The following is a 13567-nucleotide window of genomic DNA, read 5'->3' as shown; positions in this document are numbered from 1 at the left end:
AAAGAACATTGAAATCCTTTCACCCCTCACCAACCCCTCAAACTACATTTTTTTTTGATGGTGTGAAATGTCCTAGTATGGGTAAAAATCTTCCAGGAACATGTGTATCCGGGTGGAATTGGTGAGTATGAAAAACCTATTAATACCTTTTTTTTCTCAAAATATAACGTTATACCTACACACGCTCATGCACGGGTAACTCACGGTGTATGTAAAAATGCCTCATTTTTTTTTTTTTTGCTACGGCCATGAGTTTGGTTCAACCCCTCGTGTGTTGAACGGGTCATTTGAAAATTTGACATCAGAAATCTGATTCTGTAAGAAAAAAAAATTTTACGTCGTCGTCCTCATGGAATTTTTGCATTCTGATCTGTCAGTTTTCAGTTTCAGCTTTTTTTTTCGTAATGGAGTTTTTTGGAGTTGGGATTTCTTGCCGATGGGTAATGGTATCCGGCAGAATTTTCTTTTTTTTTTTGAGTTGGTGCCGTTTTCTCAGGGATGTTATTTCATTTCCTCGTGTTACGTTGGTAGTGGACCCACTGACGCAAACAACGTCAATAATGTAGGTTTTGTGTTTTTTCTTTTTTGAAGTTTGAAATGGACTTCAATTCGACGGCTGAATGGACCAAATCCATCTTCATTCCAGCTGTCGTTCAATACGAAGAACGCGACTTGCCTTGTGAAAGAAAACAACCAACAATCGTGACAATGTGAGTCGCTGAAACGCAAGTCCTAAGCTTATTTTCTCATACTGAACCGTTCATTCGCTCGTTTTTTTTCACCTTTCGTATTCTTCTTCTGATGCGGCCTAAATTGTCGTTCGTCCGGAACTTGAAGTGATGATCGAACCTACCTTATCATCAACGCCACAATGTCATGGGGTCAAGGGTGCGTCTGTTTGTAGAAAGATTCGGGTTTTCTAGGTTGCTCTATCTTATATACCCGATGAACCTGGAACACTGAATCCGGGGACCTTCCATGAAAAAATAGGTCTTCGAGAGTATGAGAAAACACCAGTGATCGAAGCAGGTGAATCCGTCTATTAACGTCTCGAGCTGATGTTAATTTATCGACGTTCTAGACGTTTCTCTTTGTTCCTGAGGACCAATATCATCCCGTCCGATGCAGAATCAATAATTTCCGCAACCCCCAACCTCGATCTCGCGACTTTTGGGGGAATCTCAAGACGTCATAGCTTACCGATCATGAGCTGGATGTTGAGGGGGCCCCAGTCGAAATACCCGACGTTAACCGAAAGGATCCGGATTCTCTTTCCAGTCATAGAAGGTACAATGTGATAATCTGCTGTCTTTGATTCTTTTTATCCGGGGAAACGAGTCTGTCGAAATTACCTATATATGTCCATATTACTTATCATCTCTTGCTTAGATATACTTGGCGTGGCAGCCTTTCGCTGACTTTGAAACCCATGATCAGAGGAAGGCCCTTTTGTTGGGTCCTACTTGCTTTAACGCTCCGCGGTGACCTGCTCTATATGTCGTCCGATCAAATGTCGATGGGTGACGCTTACATGGCCTTGTCACCTTCTTTGAGTGCTAGTTCGAGCGAACAAAGCAAAGTTCATCATTAGTTGACTCATCAAAATCAGATTTCCCATATGGTTTTTTCAATTCCGATGATAGTGAGTATTCAATTGCCATCCAGGATCCATCGATATTATCGAGAAAAAGCGACTACTTTGCACTTTCATAGCACGTGTTTCATTTTTTTTTTGGCATAGATGATATGCTATCCCTTACCATCACCACAATATACATATGGAACGGGATTCGAGAAAGGATTCCACTTCCCTATTCGGTATCATTAGACCACCGTTGGCCATGGAGCCTCTAAGCGAGAGCACTTCCAGATGTTCGTACGTACCTTTGGGCGTGTAATCAAGATTTCTGTACTATCTCTGGACTCGGACCCACAAGAACAAGCACCACTTTTGACCAACCATCAAATCTCTATTGTCCCCCCACCGCCTCGCGCTAAACACGTTCCCGCGACGAAATCTTGATATCAATACATCCCTGATATCACAGTGTAAATACCTTTTTCCCCTTTCATCCTTCCCCTCACCTATTAATCCTTTGTTCTACTTTTCTGGCCTATTCATCGAGATAGACGTCCTTGGTGTAGGATTAATTATAACTGTAAGTCATTGATTCCTCGATGGCGAACCATATCAGAAATTGGCATGCCGCATGAGACCCAGATGAGACCCAGTTGGGGAACCTCTCTGAATCTCCCTGGAAGTTTCCTTTGGACCGATGAACCTTGTGTCGTACGACCACGTTGTGAGTGTCTTTTACGACACAATGAAGCTGTTATTCCGATATCTCAGGTTTCCATCACGGCAATATTGTAAACACCGATGGGCCGTTCATAACCGCAGAAAAGGGGCAAGAGCCCGTGATCTATGTGCAGCTTCGTGTGTTCGTCGTTTTCTCCTACTCAGTGATCGAGTTTTTGTTTAGCAGGCGACTAGCGAGGCGCGGATGGCTTCAGCCTTTCCATATGTATGCAACAGGATTGAGCGCAAATATATTGAATCCCGGGACTAGCATAGCTGCAAATTTTACCCGACCATAAAACCATTATAAGAAACAGCTTGAAATAAAGAGGAATGCCGAAGACTGGAAGCCATTCGACAGGTAACTACACTTGATATGATAAGACGACATGCGGGGCCTGAAGCTCTTCAGGCCTGAAGGAGTGTATTGATTCAGTTATTGACCGGGATATCTTCATAAATTCAACACTACCACCAGCTGTATCCTTCCTATCGTTACAGAGGTCAACCGGCCACGTCCGGCCATGATACGGATATGCCATAAACATCTCCACGAAGGAGAGGGGAAGGAAAAGATTTTGCACATATAACGGACCCTCTATGTCCAGTGCGGTGGAGGTCATAAGTCATCGCGGTAGGCTGGTACTAGGTGAGGCCCTGGATAGACAGCACGCCTCTCGCCGCCCATGAGCACCAGTGAACCAACAAATGCCAGAGCCTGGTGCTCTGATAGATGTCTACCGTACTCCAGAGCCGCCCGGCATATTTTCCCACTCACGCGTCCCACAGCGAGAACAAAACGGACCAATAAGAGCCAGGTCGACCGGAGGAGGGCCCTTCCCCCGGACGGCTGAGTCGAACTGAAATCGACTTGCCTTTGAAGTGGGACGTTAAGACCGTCGAGCTCCATAGTTGACGGGGAGAGCTTGGGACTGCACAACGCATACGTCCCAGAGCCCGGTAAAGGCCCCGCCAAAACTCTTTTCATGTCTGCCAACTGCCCAAGTGGTCGAGAAAGACCACAACTAGACAAAAGGCGAAGCACATACGACTATGCGCTGGCAGGGTAGAGATTAAGCGGGCCTTCGCCTTTGGGCCAGCGTTCAGATTGTGCGATGTTCATCGAATGTGAAATGCCGTTAAACTGGGAATGTGTGATTGTGTGAATTGATGCCCGCGTGGTATTACCCACGCTCTGTTCCCAGTCGTGGATTTCGCCAATTCGCCGCCCTTTGTAGCTGTCTGGGTCTGGGATCCCATAGATCTGGACTTTGGTGAGGATACAGACCCTGCAGGACCCCCTCATCTGTCTTTCTGAATGCTTCCTATCTATGCCCACTAACTTGGTCACCAGCCCGTCAACGTATTCGATGATAAGGTCAAAAAATCAGAATATGCTAGGCTTTTGGATTGAACTTATTCGTACACAAAACCGGCCGGGTTTGAAATCTGATCTCACTCAAGAAGCTTTGAGGTCTTCATTAAAACCCCCTAGTTTCCACCCGCTATCATTAGTCGAAAGGCAATTTCTCGGGAACTTGTTAGAACGTTCGACTATATGCTAAATGATACGTACCGTACCGTGCCTTTAATTCTGAGTGAACATGGGAACTAGTCGCAATTCTCTCTTCGCCTCCGTGGGTTTAGGTTAACGACATGACGTGGATCATCGAAACAGTCGCGGCGGATGTTTCTGAAACGCAACACTGGAGGAGGGTAGGGCGAGGCTGACATGGAAATGTCAATTGCGATCGGAACTTCCGTGGGACGGGACGCGTAATATGTTAATTATAACCAATCTCAGCTCAATCATGACAAGTGATCGACATTGAACAATATGCGTTATCACCGATTCAAGATATTCAAAACGCTCTCCGAACGACTTTAGTCATGAACAATTCTTTGTTCTGACAACACATCTTCTGGCGACATAGGAGCACACGGAACTGCGGCTTCCAAGTGTTCTTATCCTGTTGAACTCAGTCGTGGCTAGAACCCATGACATTTGAAGGAATAAACAAGTTCGTGTCTCTGAATACGACGAGCCCGATACTTTCACGGAATGACCATCCCTCTCCCCCTCTTTTCTTTCCGTGGATGAGAAAGAGGTCGCAGCAGTGGTGATGTTGAGAAAGCATCCTTACTTGGATCAATATCTCATAGTTCGAATGATTTTTTCTCATGAGGCCTGGCACAAGCTAAATTTAGTCGCTGAGTTGTGAACGCATAGTTGCTGATGCTGTGGTAGAAGATGATGATCAAAGAGATGCCGTGGAAGATGATGTGGCGTAGAAGTGCAACAAGAGCAGGGCATCGGCGGACCAACGGAAGAGGGTATCTGTGAGTTCTGAACTTCCGGCGTGTAGATAACTCGGCGATTGTGATACATAGCGTGGACATGTTGATGGGTTAGTGAACGCCACTTCGATGACGTGTTTGAGATTCTGACAATCCTCAGGCCTCAGGCCTCTATCTCAAGTTCGGAGAAATCTATGCGAGGTAAGAAATTAGAGAACTATACCTGCAAGTACTATGCGGATTTGGATCTTGGTGAAATAGCAAACCCTACTTTGAAGAAAGCCTACGCAAAGATGGATACCGTGACAGCGTGAGTGATGCTAGCGAAGCTCTCCACTTAATACAGGTTGAACAGTAGTTTGCCCCAAGATATATGCGGCATTTGCTAGCGGTCTTGGCTGAACTAATGAAAGCTCCCAAAAACCTAAATTTGAGCGGCAAGGATTTCTTTCAGTCCTACGAGGGCTCATCTCTTGATTTCGCGCCATTTACAGCTTAGGAAATAAATCAATGAAATAACCGGGGGATCAGAGTTAAAGCTGTAAGCGCTTAAGCACCTAGAGGTTATACCCCTGACAACGCGCCCACAATGATTCAATAAACAGGAACACAAACGCCAGATCATGTTGATCTCCCGTTGGTTCCGTTATGACCAGAGTATTTAATCATTGCCCTTTTCTCAATGACGGGGAGAATTCGTCATTATTATTCCGGGCAGATAACCTCTGTGGTGAATGTGGACATATTACGCTATGACGGACGAAAGTGGGCGAGCCGGGTGACTAACTCTGATTTGAACTTTATGATCAGAAATTTCTGGATATTACATCTTGCAGGCGTTCAATTGGCTTCATACCGCGGTATCCACACCCCGCGGTATATTCATGGCCATGAACATAGCTCCACGCACCGAGATATAACGCGGAGAAGCCCCATTATTGAGATCACATTGAGATGATGCACACGGATAGAACCCTGAAAGCTGAACATCTCAGTGATCGCATCACAAGTGCCAATGATCGTGAAGCCCGAGATACATTGTTTGTTGTTCTTTATCTGTTGTATCAACATTTATCATTATACCTCCCAGAGCGAAGATCATGGCACGAATCGATCAGCACACCATCACAGTATGAGGGAAACAACTATATCTGTTGAATAGGAATCGGGATTAGAACCTCGGAAAAAAATTGGATCAAGGGGCAAGTGAGGATGCTATCCCAAGAGAAATAAAGATCTTCAGAGAGAGCTTGACAATGGTGCACTTACCTTCTATAGATTCATCTCGACTTCGAACTACCTGAGTCTACACTTCGATTTGATGTCATTTTCTTGGGCTATGTGAGAAGTTACACATAATTTTCCCATTGTCCCAAGCAATGACGTTCTAATCTTCCACCTCTCTCAGGGACCCGCTGGCGCGCTTGGATCAACCGTGGATTTTTCCCAACGCCATCCGTTTGAAATTATCCTGATGCGCCGCCACTACCTGACTACTGTCAGGCCCTGGCCTGGCAATCGCTAATGTGTCGTCACTCGTCCAACTTCGTCCAGTCAACTTCTAGAACTATTCCCTAGGGTTCTAGCAGCAGTTCCTTGATTCCGGCATTTCAGTTTCAACGAGGTTTCATGGCTCAAACAATATGACACCTCGTCCTGAACTTGGTGTCCTCACCGCGGCGTGGATGTATCAGTCCGATCAAGGAAAGCACAACAGGAAGAAAGTACTTGTTGATGAAGCCGCAGGTGAATAGGATGACGTCTTCCGTGGGCGCAGTCAGCAGTACCGAACCCTTGAAAGATAATTGATGCCTCGGCTTGGAGGATGGCTTCTGCTAACAACACCCTGACATAGGTCTTTCGGTACAGGTGACCTCGTTAGAAAGACCTCGCTGATGTTTCAAGGTTTTCCGCGGATTGCTTCCACAATATCAAGGCGCCGAAGGTCGAGCGAGCATTGGGAAGCTGCGATAAAGCGGGCAGTCGGACGTATTCGATGAGCAAGTCCGTCGTCCCAGGGGATTACAGGTGATTTTGTGACAAACTTCATCACATGTTAGAGCTTCTGAAGGACATAGCGTCTTCCTCAATGATTAAATGAACTTCCTGCGGTGTTCTTCGGGTTATTTTTAATATAAAACAGTGACCGCCAAAAATAGTTCCTTCCTAACACATGCGTTTACACAATGCCACAAAACTCATCATAATTCATTAAGCATTACATTACATCGAACAATCAATCAATCACATCCTAGTCCATGATGCCATCGTAGATTGGCACGAAATCCATAAGTTACACAAGCCATAGTAGAGGAAGAAAAGATAGAACGAAAATTAAATGGATCAGGCTCGGAGGTACATCCATATTATGGATGTGCGAAATACCCCTCCTCCGAGATAAAAAATTAGACCTCCGCATTGATGAGTGCTAGGGCTTTTTCAGACCGTGGTTTAATTGAACATTTAAATGCGACCGGGTGGCTGAAAGTGTCGTTCAAGCTCGAGGAATTACCCTAACATGACAGTTACATACCTTATTGTACCGGTGGTTTGGTCAACGATAGGCTCGATTACTTGCCCATTCTCCTCATATTTAGATATATTGAAGGCCGCCAAAGTCATCGCACAAGATATGAAAATAGAAGCTTCAGCCATAATACGTCCTAGATTAATATTAAGTTATGGTTGTCAGAAAATTTGATAGGCTTCGTCGGTTCGGAATAGTAGCCTTACCTGGACAAATCCTGTTCATGACGGAAAATAGGTGAGAAAACCAAAAAACTTGGATGCACAATATATCACTTGCCTCCTTCCAAACCCGAAACATGCTTGACGAGGATCGGGTTCTGCGTTGGGTCCGAGAAAACGCTGAGGATTGAAGCTCATAGGGTCTGAGTATACATTCGGATCATGGAGCATTCTCCTAAGAATGCATGAAGCACGGTGAGTTCAAACAACATCTATCAAAGGAGGGAAAGATTGTACGAACCAGATGTTAGCTATCACTAGGCTACCTTTCGGAATAAAGTATCCGTCGTGAATATCATCTTCCGTCACAACATGCGGTACACCTTGTTCCAAGTTCAATCTAAGAGGTTACTCAACTAAATAAGAAAAAACCACATACTCAATGGTACGACAGAATGCCACCGTAAGACCTCTAGTACGAGCGCATTTACGAATGGCAAATCATCTCTATCAGAAAACGACAGAAGTCGATCCATTCCCACAACCGAATCAATTTCTGCCTGAGCAGCCGCGGCCACATCAGGGTAAATTGCCATCGCCTTGAAAAAGGCGTAGATTGCTGAGACAGTCTAATCATGATGGGGAATAGGTTAGCATTCAGCCAAACTATCTCGCTATGGCCGCAATGTAGAAGGTAGAGCATGAACTGGGCGACTTACAGTATCAGCACCTCCAGAGTATAATGAACCAGCAGACCACTTAATGTCAAACTCTTGTTCAGGTGTCAAATTGGGTTCCTCCAGTAACTTGGACGTGAAGGAAGGTGGGGCGGTTCCTGATGCCTGCCCAAAGGTTAGGTGAGTGTCTGGTCAATTGACGCAGTTCAAAAATCACCATTTGATCTTTTACGTATTGATATGGGGATTCGATCATTTCATTGAGTGTAGCCGCCCATTCTCTAGCCGTACTCTTGAAACCAGTCCCTGGGAGCCAGTCTGGTAGCTTTCTCACTACGCAGATAAGGCTTTAGTCCATGTAAACCGTGATGATCAGACTGTCTGACTTACATGCAGGAACAAGATTGACTAAAAACGTTCCTGGAGAGGTCGAGAGAGAAAATTGTTCGGTGGCAACATTGGCAAGATGAACGAAGGGATCATTGTCTTCCTTGATTGCATAGCCATGTGAGATGCGAAGTATAATGGCGCCAGCCGTCCTGTCTTGAGATAAGCCCGCAAAATTGAATGGTCAAAATAAAAATACGAACCTTCGCACATGTTCTGCTAAATTTTGGGGTGAGCAAAGCAAACGTTTGAGGAACTTGTGTGTTTCAATTTCCTCGACGTGATTGAATTGGGACATAGAGTCATGGCTTCCAATCAGCTGATGAAATAGCCGGCGATAATTACGGAAGCGTTCCCCATAACCGACCAAAACGAGAGTGTTCTTCCAGCCTACCAGCTCTCCTCCCATTTCCATGCGAGGCCTGTCCGAGTAGATAGAGCCTTTCTTGTCGAGCAAATCCGAAGCAGTTTTTGCAGAGTTTAAGATAATCATTTGTTGGCCGAAGACCGAAACTGAAACCATATTTCCTAAGCTCTTGTCAGATTGATAATACCATGCAACTCGAAAGAGCTTTACCCCATTTCCCCCCCCAGGCTGCAAAGGTAGTCCATTCTTTGCTGGTTGGCATATCAAGCAGATTTCCAAGGAGAAACCGCTTCTTTGGACCAGGAGGCAGAGGTACGGTATCTTTTCGACGGTTGAGATGGCGTACAATGACCAAACCGACAAAAAGAAAGCCGACGTCGAGCAAAGTCAGAAGTCTAGCCATGGCTCAGTATGAGGATGACAGAGATGTTGCCTTGAGCAGACGTCAAGAGGAGTGGCAGTATATATGCAGATTTTGTATTCATGGGCGTCTCCAACATAGCTAGAAGGAATTGCCGGCATGAACGATCGAGATTGGTGAAGATCTTAAGTCCTCGGACTCGGGCGACCACAGCGCTGTACCCACACTTACGCATTCAACTCTGAAGATCTGACTCCTCGTGTTGCGGAATCGGCTCTGCATCCTGCGGCTAGACTCAGAGGGGATCGACGCATGAAATGCAAGAGGTGCAGGTCGGTGTCTCGTGCTTCTTCGTAATATCGTATCATCTGGTCAGCTTCTTACCGAGCCGCGTGGGTCGTCCGGCAGCCTTTGGTCTTCTCCATTCGTCCCATCAGCGTATAAAGCTCCGTAGCTCAGAACGGGGGCACACTCCCGCCGGCCAACGACACGATGTTGCAGAGAAACATTTAACGGCAACTCCGAGCTGCAGCTCTGTTGCCCGCCAGAATTCGTTCCCACGGTTTTAAAATCGGTTGAGCTGTACATAGGAGAGCGCGTTCGGCAGCTCTCGACAGTTTGAAATCGGTCTGTCATGACAAACCCAGGTGGCATAAGCAGTGGCACAGAGGACATAAATGCTGTGATAGTAGGATGACCAGGAGAATCAGGCAGATGCAAGTCAATTTATAGTGCAAAGGCAGGTATATTCACCGAAAGATGGTAGCATGTATGGTAAGGCGCGACGCGTCTCTCGAGGGCTGCCATATCTGTGTGACGGGCCAATTTCAAAGAGCTGCCGAATGTGCTCTCCTATGTACAGTTCAATCGGTTTTGAAGTCGATCGATTTCAAGTCAAGACTGTAGCAGCGAATATTGGCGGGCAATAGCTGAGCTGTATTAGGCTAATAGCTCGGAGTTGCCGTACAGGCCCTAGCCGATTAGCCCCGAAAATCCTCCCTGATCCTCCCTGCGCTTTCTCATGAAGATCCAATTTATAAGATTTTCGTCTCGTGAGAATCATTTGGTGTGTTTAGCTAGTGGTAGTCCTTGGCCACTACTTAATCTTCGTAATTAATTGGATGAATCCCAGAAAGAAATCAACCGTTTGATTTTTGTTCACATTTGCGGTCAACGTCACAACTTCATAATGTGTTACCACTTGACCTTAAACAATCCAGCCGCCTTATTGACTCCGCGACGCCAGAGGTGTTGTATTACATAACAATCACCACCTCGACCCCAAGTAACCCATCTCTGTTACCAATAACTTGAAGATAACGAATACTTCCAAGTCAGCGAGGACGCGAGTACAATGATCCCCGCGTGATGGATTTGTGGCCAATGATAGTCCTAGTCTATAGTGTAACAGATCGTCATCTATCTAATCCAGCGTGGTGTTAGCCGTAGTGAAAAGTTGAGCTTGAAGCACTCGACGCTGAGCTGCTATCACTTGCATGGCCCGGCATCTTAAGTCAGGATTGGTAGGTTTCTCGGCCCCCGAAACACTGAAACCAATCAAGTACCTTGTTCAAGGGGGTTCCTGGATCCTCGGAGGCTCGGACACTCGCATCCGTTTCGGTCAACATACGGTCGAATATCAAATAGTTATTCGCCAACCACACTGACAAAGGGCCCTAGGAGGCCCTAGGTTCCATGAGAGACTCTATATCTAAATTTATAAGGTTTGGTCAACTGTCAAGCTAGCCAGTATCGGGATATCTCCCTATAGGTATAATGACCGATATTACGAAGAAAGCTTGCTCATAAACTATGAATTAACCACCTGTATATCAGTGACTTTTCTGTCTGATTAGAGTGGTCACCGAGCTACCTGCCAAGTTGGAGCGTTATCTGGGAAGCCTATCCAGCTTGCAATGTTGAAGCTATTATCAGGTTCTAGTACTTAATTAAGGCAAAACTTCAAAAGCATCAACTTTTCCAATTTCAGGCTTTACACTAGCACTGGCCAAACCTGTTCTAAAATTTAAAGGGTAACATCTGTTAGTTAGCGTGCTTGTGAATGGCGGCCGTCCATATGCATGCGACGCTCAACTTCGATTATATCAAGTGCACTAATTTGGCAGTGGCTTCCGGCGTTTTCCAGGACTTTGATAATTACGTAATTATCGTTGGGCCGATAAATTTGATGAATTGCGTGTTGAGAGTACTCTTTGATCTTGACAAGCATGTCTTCCCATAGGCCGATAACCTACTTCGATATCTCTATTGGAGACAAGTCTATAGGTCGCGTCGTATTCTCCCTTTACAATGACCTTGTTCCCAAGACGGCAGAGAATTTCCGTGTGGCTTCTATTCCCTTCGTAATGTAGCTTGATCTAACTTCTGGTGAACTCAGGTGCTCTGTGCACGGGCGAAAAAGGTGCTGGACAACTGGGGAAACCTTTGCACTATAAGGGCTCCTCTTTCCATCGCGTGATCAAGGGGTACACATCTCCGCTTAGGCGGCTTGAGTCCGGTGCTGACTGTCAGGATGGTTGAATAGATTCATGTGTCAAGGTGGTGATTTTACCGCTGGAAATGGTATGTGGAGTAAACGTTTTCTGCGCCACATTCATGTCAAGCCTCACTTCAGGGACTGGCGGAGAGTCGATTTATGGGGAAAAATTTGAAGATGAAGCCTTTCCTGTCCAACATACGAAACCCTTCTTGCTTTCCATGGTGTGTGGAACTCAAATTTTAGATCATCCTTGTTTGAGAGGATAGATCAATTCGTCTCTAGGCGAATGCTGGTCCGGGTACCAACGGTTCGCAATTCTTCATCACGGTCGCTCCCACGCCTCATCTCGATGGGAAGCATGTCATTTTTGGCGAAGTCATAAAGGGAAAGTCAATCGGTACGCCTTGTTTCTGACGTTATACTCTTATTGACTGCTGATCTCGTGGCCAGTACGCCAAATTGAAAACAGCTCTACTTCCGAAGGCGATGTTCCTCTAGCCGCTGTCATTGTTACTAACTGTGGCGAGCTATCAGCTGACGATCCTTCTCTCACTGAACAAGCGGAATTGGATTCTGGAGACGCTTACGAGGATTATCCGGATGACGAAGACCGTGATCTTAGCAAACCCGAAACTGCCATCGAGATCGCCAAAGTTATCAGAGAACTAGGCAATAAGCTATATAAGGAGGGAAAAATCGAAGAGGCTCACCAGAAATACCAAAGTAGGTGCTTGATCGATCATCATCTTTGCGCCGCCCACATTATGTACTTCTAGAATCCATCCGCTACTTAGACACGCACCAAGAAGTGCCGGAGAAATCCCCGGACCTCAAGGAGACCTACATTGCTCTTCTCACTCCTTTACTTCTCAATTCGTCATTAACTGCTATCCGCGCGAACCCTCCATCCAGTAGCAACGCTCTCGCTGCTGTTACCAATACGACTCGAGCGTTGAACACCTTGGATTTGAGTACCGCGGATAAAGGTTAGTGTGATTTTGCATACTACACGTTATGAGTCGTCCTGACCTTCTTTTTCTCGAATCATCAGCCAAGGCGTTATACCGCCGCGGAATGGCTCATGGTATACTAAAAAACGAGGATCAGCAGCTGGAAGATCTGATTTCGGCAAGTAAGCTCGTTCCAGAAGATGCCCTCATTTCTGGAGAATTAGCGAAAATCAGCCAACGTAAGAAAGAACATCGCGAACGAGAGAAGAAAGCATACGCGAAACTATTTTCTTAATCAAGGAACCCAATGTGATATCAAGTACTATGGTCGCCGGATGGGAACTTTGCCGATAGGAACACTGATTTGTCCCTTTTTCCCTGTCCAGTTGACTTTGTCTTGTCACACCTACACATAATCATGAATTTTAACAGACTTAACGGCTGTAGGTAATAGCTCATGGCGTGTGAACAGCTGCCTCAAGCCGGCTTCGGGCGAGAAATACTCAAATATGCTGACTAGGAAAATGGAGAGCTCATAATCGTATAATGAAACAATCACATTCTGGTCGTGGTTCTAGAATTTTTGCTTTGAAGATATGTTGAGTTAGAGGACCACAATATCAATGAATATGAAGTACATCGCGCAGAAGAGAAAAATTTCCGCTAATGTGCACCCTGAAAATCCCGGAAAACGCTATTTGCTGTGATACAATAAGGTCAACAAGTCGTCGTCCTGCTGCTAGGCTGTGCACGATGTTTCTCAGGCTATTTTGTCACCGGGAAATGTCTGAATCAGTATGTGACACAACCTTTGGACAAGTCAATTTTTTTCAGTGGAGTTGACGGTATCAATGGATGGAACAAGTCGTGCAAGGCTAGTAACGGAAACAAGTTAGACCGCGTTCTTCTCGGCAACCGTGAAGTACAACCAGAATCAATCGATTAAAACTTTAAACATCGGTCTGGGTTCGGCTGCCTTGTTATACGGACATTAGGTAATGAATCGACGATCTCCGCTTCTGGATGGTTAAATTTGGAAT

General features: G+C 45.6%; 3 protein-coding genes across 3 annotated transcripts; 1 reads left to right on the top strand and 2 right to left on the bottom strand.

Annotated features, from left to right (window-relative positions):
- Positions 1-2528: 2528 nt before the first annotated feature.
- Positions 2529-3416, bottom strand: AGABI2DRAFT_194816 (hypothetical protein). The gene is made up of 2 exons (XM_006455101.1): positions 2624-3416; positions 2529-2598 (listed from the first exon to the last, which is right to left on the bottom strand). The coding sequence occupies exon 1, from the start codon at positions 3285-3287 to the stop codon at positions 2919-2921; it is 369 nt and encodes a 122-aa protein (XP_006455164.1). The 5' UTR covers positions 3288-3416; the 3' UTR covers positions 2529-2598; positions 2624-2918.
- Positions 3417-7002: 3586 nt separating this feature from the next.
- Positions 7003-9143, bottom strand: AGABI2DRAFT_209502 (hypothetical protein; the record flags this gene model as incomplete). Its single annotated transcript, XM_006455100.1, has 11 exons — positions 8927-9143; positions 8553-8877; positions 8353-8501; positions 8180-8295; positions 8005-8127; positions 7725-7914; positions 7587-7668; positions 7404-7520; positions 7331-7341; positions 7131-7260; positions 7003-7078 (listed from the first exon to the last, which is right to left on the bottom strand). Exons 1-11 carry the CDS (start codon positions 9117-9119, stop codon positions 7003-7005), a joined length of 1512 nt encoding a protein of 503 aa, XP_006455163.1. The 5' UTR covers positions 9120-9143.
- A 2151-nt stretch (positions 9144-11294) lies between these two features.
- Positions 11295-12976, top strand: AGABI2DRAFT_194815 (hypothetical protein). Its single transcript, XM_006455099.1, has 8 exons — positions 11295-11420; positions 11476-11563; positions 11623-11660; positions 11713-11798; positions 11860-11974; positions 12028-12300; positions 12354-12563; positions 12629-12976. Exons 1-8 carry the CDS (start codon positions 11306-11308, stop codon positions 12820-12822), a joined length of 1119 nt encoding a protein of 372 aa, XP_006455162.1. The 5' UTR covers positions 11295-11305; the 3' UTR covers positions 12823-12976.
- The last annotated feature ends 591 nt before the right edge of the window (positions 12977-13567 follow it).

The sequence above is a fragment of the Agaricus bisporus genome (genome assembly GCF_000300575.1).
Source record: "Agaricus bisporus var. bisporus H97 unplaced genomic scaffold AGABI2scaffold_10, whole genome shotgun sequence".
NCBI lineage: Eukaryota > Fungi > Basidiomycota > Agaricomycetes > Agaricales > Agaricaceae > Agaricus > Agaricus bisporus.
This window is presented reverse-complemented; position numbering and strand designations above follow the sequence as displayed.

Excerpts from the sequence above, each read along its gene's own strand:
- AGABI2DRAFT_194816 (XM_006455101.1), bottom strand. The coding sequence starts at position 3,287 with ATGAAAAGAGTTTTGGCGGGGCCTTTACCGGGCTCTGGGACGTATGCG.
- AGABI2DRAFT_194815 (XM_006455099.1), top strand. The coding sequence starts at position 11,306 with ATGTCTTCCCATAGGCCGATAACCTACTTCGATATCTCTATTGGAGAC. Across the intron at positions 11,661-11,712 it reads TGATTTTACCGCTGGAAATG|GGACTGGCGGAGAGTCGATT; the intron begins GTATGTGGAGTA and ends GCCTCACTTCAG. Across the intron at positions 11,799-11,859 it reads AACCCTTCTTGCTTTCCATG|GCGAATGCTGGTCCGGGTAC; the intron begins GTGTGTGGAACT and ends ATTCGTCTCTAG.